The following is a 6713-nucleotide window of genomic DNA, read 5'->3' as shown; positions in this document are numbered from 1 at the left end:
ACATATTTCTGATCTGAGTGTATGAATCCCTGATACAAATACATATTTCTGATCTGAGTGTATGAATCCCTGATACAAATACATATTTCTGATCTGAGTGTATGAGTATTTTGTATTGTAATTTTTAATATAACTTTTTCAACCCTGTAGTTAAAGGTTATTTTGATCAGAAATACGGATAATTAGTGGTTTGTTGAGGAATTTGGTTAATTATTTTCCAGCTCTAGAAACACCGAAAATCAAAACTTTATATTTAACTGTGCATGTCTTGTTTTTTTTACACTGGAAATCTTATTCTCCTGACAATTAAATAAAATAAACATTTTTTTTCTCTTTTTTTTTATAGAAGAACTAGAACTGAAAGACTTAAGAACTTTCAGAAATTTAAAATAATTTTTACCTCAAAAAACGTTTGTTGATTACATTTCTAAAGATTTCCTTCAAGACCATATTCAAACATTGAACTTTAACGAACCAGAAAGTTAAGACGAAACCATTCCACTGATCCACTGGGTTCACACTACCTCCACACCTTTGTAACGGTGAATGTCAGAACCAGAAGTTGGCTAGATGAAGAACAGCTATTATTCAACACAGGGGAGCTATGCCTCCATCTTGCCTAATCCTAGCTCTGGACTGAGAAAAAACAAACAAAAAAACTCCTCCTCAAGAATATATATATATTAATGTTGAAGTTGCATAGTCAAAATACATACAGGCTAGTCTTACATAAATTAAACAGTCAAAATAACACAGTTTTGTTTTGATACACGATGTTATTCATTTATATTTTTTAAGTTAGACGCACATGTTTCTTGTCAGATTGAAGAGAAAAACGTATGACCTTTACGTGCATTTATATTCGGCTAAAATGTTTATCTCGTAACTTGCGTTAAAAGGCGACGAATTCCTAATTTTATCAAACAGATGAAACATTCAAAAACGAATATTCAAGGGATGAAATAAAGTTTAAAATAAAATTTAACTTTACGAAAACAAGCTGCACTCACCTTGCTTGTTCTGTACTTTTACTAACAGAAATCATGGAGTGAAACAAGGAAAGATCATAACTTTGTTTCCACAGATGGTTATGAAGTGAACTCGCTGAAAGTCAGGGAGTCCCCCTGGCTTTTGTCAATATTTGCGAACTACAGCTGTTGAATTTCTCCCCTTTTGGGCTTGCTGGAACGGACTCGTCTACAGTTTGTACTTCACACCTGTTTGTTCATTTTTATTATTTAAACAGCTTACATACACGTGCTAAAACTATTCCCTGTATTTACTAGGCTTTATAATGTTACGTGTTCGTGATTTCATGTCGACCGTTCTCTTAAAAAAAGTGAAACTTTCTTTCCTGAAAGAGATAGTCTGAAGGTCGTGAAAGAATTAATATGTTTAGTGTAAGAAAGATAACTTAAATTTTATCAATCTCGAACAAATTGTTCATCAACCAAACAAAGTTATCATGTTTTGTGTAAACAGCCAATGGCAGCTTCACCTTTACACTGATTTATCATTAAAGTCCAGTTTTCTCGACTTTTATGCCCAATACGTGGAAGGTTAACAACTTTAATTCTGCATAAATTTCACTGAAATTACACAAAAACAGTTCCAAGATTTTTTTTTGTCAAATCGTACAAAGTTGGATTTCTTAGAAATACTAATATTCAATGTTTGGGAAAAAAAAGTCACATTATTTTCGGGTGAAATAAAGAACTAACTTTTACACTTCTGGGGATGTCCGAATATACGTTCGTTTTTAAATAGCTGAGAAAGTAGGGGTTATCAGTTAAGAGTACAAACATGTAGGCCTATTCGTGGAATACTACATGTAGATATGTATATAAGGGTATTAAAAAGGCCAAAAACAGCGACTTGCAGTTCGATATCTCCGAGATAATCAAAGAGGGATTACTGGTTGGATATATCCAATAAAAATATTAATGGCTAGTTTTCAGTTTTATCATTTGTTTGCTGTTGTTTTGTTATTCAGTCAGGTTAGTGGACATTTTGTTTAAGAAGATATAGAATATAAGCCGTTTCCTATAGCCTAAGGGTTGTGTCTACTTTTGTAAACCTGAACATATATCAAAATGATTCTTTCTTGTTAAGCGCAAGGCTACACAATTAGCAATCTGTGCTTTGCCCCCTGTGGGTATAAAAACTTGATTTTTAGCGTTATAAACTCTCCGCTAACAGGGAACATATCAAAAGTAAAAACATTAAGATGAGAGTAATACTGATCTATTTTTTTTATTCTTTAATTTTAAACTTAACATTGACAACGTGTTATTTATTTTACAAGAACGTCCACACTGGTAGAAGAAGATACCGAAGTATGAACGAGGAAGACTACCTTACACCACACCCACCAGAGGACGCACCTAGCTTAGACGAACTTTGTAAAACCCCAGCCAATGAAAAGGCGAGCCTATAAAAAAAAACATTTAATCTTTAGTTCTCTAACTATTGCTAAGCAGTAACTTTTGTGCTATCATAATAATTGATAATTGGATTATATTGTAGGAAACAAAAAATATAAACATTGACGAAATAGCAATGTAATATTTTCTAAACTGGCTTTTCAATGTTCTGTTGTGCATCAGTCAACAAATATTTCTCCAATAGCTCCTAGTTGTTATTAACCAATAACAGGTACCCAAAACTCTGTACATCTAGTTGTTATTAACCAATAACAGGTACCCAAAACTCTGTACATCTAGTTGTTATTAACCAATAACGGGTGTACAGAGTTTTGGGTACCTGTTATTGGTTAATAACAACTAGATGTACAGAGTTTTGGGTACCTAGTTGTTATTAACCAATAACAGGAACCCAAAACTCTGTACATCAGAGTACATAGAGAGATCTCTATCAAATATTTGGGCATTAATCTCTTCCTCAGGGTAACAGTAATTCTTACTTTAACTACTATATGTCCGAGAAAAATAAGATAACTTACTTTACTAGTACCCAGGATACCTTACTCTAAATCTCAGGATAACTGGTGTACTGTCGTATTAAAACAGAAGTCAGAACTCGAACTCGAATTTCTAGAGCAACAGATGCAGTTCTTTATGGATTATTATGTGTCAGAGAAACAAGATTGTTTTCTTACTGATGGTAGTTTTCCAAAACATTTACATTGGCAACAAACACACTCTACATTTCACAGTATTCGAGATTTATCATTTGTAATAAAAATCACGTAAACTGTAGATATTTTTCTCTTATAACACATTAAATAATTTATTCCTTTTGGATTCCAAACTTGAAGTGTATGAGAATTCAGAGGAATTGGAAAACAATCTTAAGTTTACGTGATTTTTATCACAAATGTTGGATCTATTGGTTTCCAATGCCTCTCCAGCTTTCGACCTTTAAAACTGTTACTTTTTAAAACTTGCCTGGCCGAGGGATGGCGCCATCGGAACTGGTAACGAAATCCCCCCCCCCCCCAAAAAATTGTTGTCCATCATCCTGTCCAGCTTCGAAGTTTTGAAATTTACTTGTTGTCCATCGTCCTGTCCAGTTTAGAAGTTTTGAAGTTTACTTGTTGTCCATCGTCCTGTCCAGCTTAGAAGTTTGAGATTTACTTGTTGTCCATCGTCCTGTCCAGTTTAGAAGTTTTGAAGTTTACTTGTTGTCCATCGTCCTGCCCAGTTTAGAAATTTTGAAGTTTACTTGTTGTCCATCGTCCTGTCCAGTTTTGAAGTTTACGTAATTTTTATGACAAGTTTTAGTCCTATTGATTTCCATGCTTCCACAGTTTTCAATGTTTAAACTGTAATTGTTAAACAGTCTTAGTTACTCACTTTAAGTTCTACAGTATTAGAGGTTAAGCTACTCAATCTTTGTTCTACACTAATAGAGGTTAAGTTACTCAATCTTTGTTCCAGAATAATAGACGATAAGTTATTCACTATACGTTCCAGACTAATAGAGGTTAAGCTACTCAATCTTTGTTCCAGGATAGCAGAGGTTAAGTTACTCACTATTTGTTCCAGGGTAGTAGACGTTAAGTTACTCAATATTTGTTCCAGAGAAGTAGAGGTTAAGTTACTCATTCTGCTTGTCAAACTAATACAACTGATGTTACTCACTTTTTGTGCTAGAGTGGCAGAGGTTAAGTTACTCATTCTACTTGTAAAACTAATACAACTGATGTTACTCACTCTTTGTACTAGAGTGGCAGGGATTAAGTTACTCATTCTACTTGTCAAACTAATACAACTGATGTTACTCACTTTAAATTCCAGGCCAGTAGAAGTTAAGTTAGTCACTCTGTGTTTAAGAGTACAAAAGGTTAAGCTAATCACCATTGGTTACAGTCTAATAGAGGTTAAGATAAGTAATGCTTCGGTTAATAATCTAAATTGGTTTCCATGTCAACTGTTTGGTAAAATGTAAGCAACACTTAGACAGTTTAAAAATTCAAACTAATTTTGTTTAATCATACAGATAATTACAAAATATAAAAGTAAGAAATATAACGATACGTACATAATTTTAATTAATTCATTGTTCAAACAAAATTTGAACAGGCGATTTAATAAAATTGGTGAACTCATTTTACTTAATTTCTTTATTAGGACGTATATTGTTGAAAATATGGCTTTCAACTTTATGATGTTCCCACACATCTTAACCACGAACAACCGAAAACAGCATTGAGAAGTTCTTTGATCTAATGTATAAACTTACTTAATACACCACTAGAATCCTTAGTTATTAAGGATATAAGTTCTACTTAATGTAGGTTATTACTGTGAATGTAATTGAATCTTTATTCCCACAGAATTCCTCAGCTTGCATCACTTGCTTCTTAGAGTTGGACAGTCCAATAGAGGTAACTGATGGAGTTACATCTTATCTTTAAGATATGAGAAATGGTTAAGTAGAAAACTTTTAATATCAGTCATTAGATGATGTCATCAATTTTTAGAGTTGGACAGTCCAATCGAGGTAACTGATGGAGTTACATCTTATCTTTAAGATATGAGAAATGGTTAAGTCGAAAACTTTTAATATCAATTTTTAGAGTTGGACAGTCCAATCGAGGTAACTGATGGAGTTACATCTTATCTTTAAAATATGAGAAATGGTTAAGTAGAAAACTTTTAATATCAGTCATTAAATGATGTCATCAATTTTTAGAGTTGGACAGTCCAATCGAGGTAACTGATGGAGTTACATCTTATCTTTAAAATATGAGAAATGGTTAAGTAGAAAACTTTTAATATCAATCATTAGATGGTGTCATCAATTTTTTATTTTTTTTTGTTTGTTAGTTAACAGAAACTACACAATAGTCTATCTGTTCTGTGCCCACCACGGGTCTCGAAACCCGGTTTTTAGTGTTATAAGCCTTCAGACTTCCCACAGAGCCACTGTTGGGCTTAATTTTCTGAAATAAACAATAACAACAAAGTTTACGTTTCTTGACGATAGATGTCAGCTAAGAAACAAATATCTACTTTAATCTTACAATTATAAGTTTGGAAAATGGATGTTCAATGTTTGTTCATGGTCAACTCTCGGTAGCTCTATCTACGGTACGATGAAAACTTGATGTCCCTGAAATGCGAATATTGAAAATGCTGTTCAAAAGAAAATTTTGTAAACAACATTTCCAATATCTCTTCGATAGTCCTTAGTTTTAAACCATGGCTTGAAATATCACAACTCTGTATACTTTGTCGAATTTAGAAACGTTCTACTAGTATTTGCATGATCTTGATATTCAGTGGTGTTTAGTAATAAGTATTAAGATAATAGTCACTTTTTCGCCGCCGTGTATTACTGATGGAAACATTTCTTTTTTTTATATTGGCTTTAACTGATAACAAAAATGATTATATTTCCTGATGCTGAGGACTTATCGAAGAAAGAATTATTATTATTACTTTATGTCAGATGAAAATAATAAAAAAATATATAATACTCGATGCCTGTGCTCAGATGAGAATTTTTAATAATAGCGCTAATAGAATTCCTCATAGGTAGGTGAACTAATTGAGAATTAAACTAAGATGGTAATATTAGTTCCCGATTTTTGTTTCTGTGAACATTAGTGTATGTTAAACTGGGAGTGCAACTTAGTGCCATCTATTGAAAATATTTGAAACTATATATAAGTGTAGGTGTTTTTAAAATCTGTTTAAACGTATCAATTTCCTTGCATTATTTGATATAAGTAAAAAAAAAACCTTTTAACTAAAATATTTTAATATCTTTACAGAACACTAACTTCGTGAGGGACTACAGAAACTGCGTGCAAAAGTTCTTTGTTGCCGAGGTAACGAAGTGTTAGTGCAGAATGAGTAGTTATTTATGTTATTAGTGAAACTTTATACATTCAGGTTAAGGCACTCTGGGATTAGATTATAATAACTCGTCCAATAGAAGTAACGAAATTAAAGCAATTAACGTTAGCTTTATAAACTAACAAATCGACTGATTTCTTTGTTTGTCTTTTTCCAGTACTTGGAGTGCTTTGAACCTCTGAAGGTACGTAAATTACGACTTCTTTGATTTTTTTTACCATGGTCAATGTTATTCTATTGAAGAGAAAATGTACAATAAAAAAAGTGTTTAATATTAGAAAATTCAGAGGTCGCTGACGTTCTTTATCAACATCCAGAATAGCAGTCGATGTGTTCGAAGGAAAACGAAGTTTGATTAGAAACAAGATTACAACACTTGTGATATAC

General features: G+C 32.5%; 1 protein-coding gene across 1 annotated transcript in view; it reads left to right on the top strand.

Moving 5' to 3' along the window:
* Positions 1-2338: 2338 nt before the first annotated feature.
* LOC111083269 overlaps positions 2339-6713 on the top strand; it is a 6431-nt gene continuing 2056 nt past the window's right edge. Inside the window, exons 1-4 of the mRNA XM_022379650.1 lie at positions 2339-2425; positions 4799-4849; positions 6242-6298; positions 6484-6510. Coding sequence (XP_022235358.1) covers positions 2339-2425; positions 4799-4849; positions 6242-6298; positions 6484-6510 — 222 coding nt within the window. The remainder of the gene's footprint in view (positions 2426-4798; positions 4850-6241; positions 6299-6483; positions 6511-6713) is intronic.

This window comes from Limulus polyphemus, unplaced genomic scaffold, assembly GCF_000517525.1.
Source record: "Limulus polyphemus unplaced genomic scaffold, Limulus_polyphemus-2.1.2 Scaffold8823, whole genome shotgun sequence".
Lineage (NCBI taxonomy): Eukaryota > Metazoa > Arthropoda > Merostomata > Xiphosura > Limulidae > Limulus > Limulus polyphemus.
This window is presented reverse-complemented; position numbering and strand designations above follow the sequence as displayed.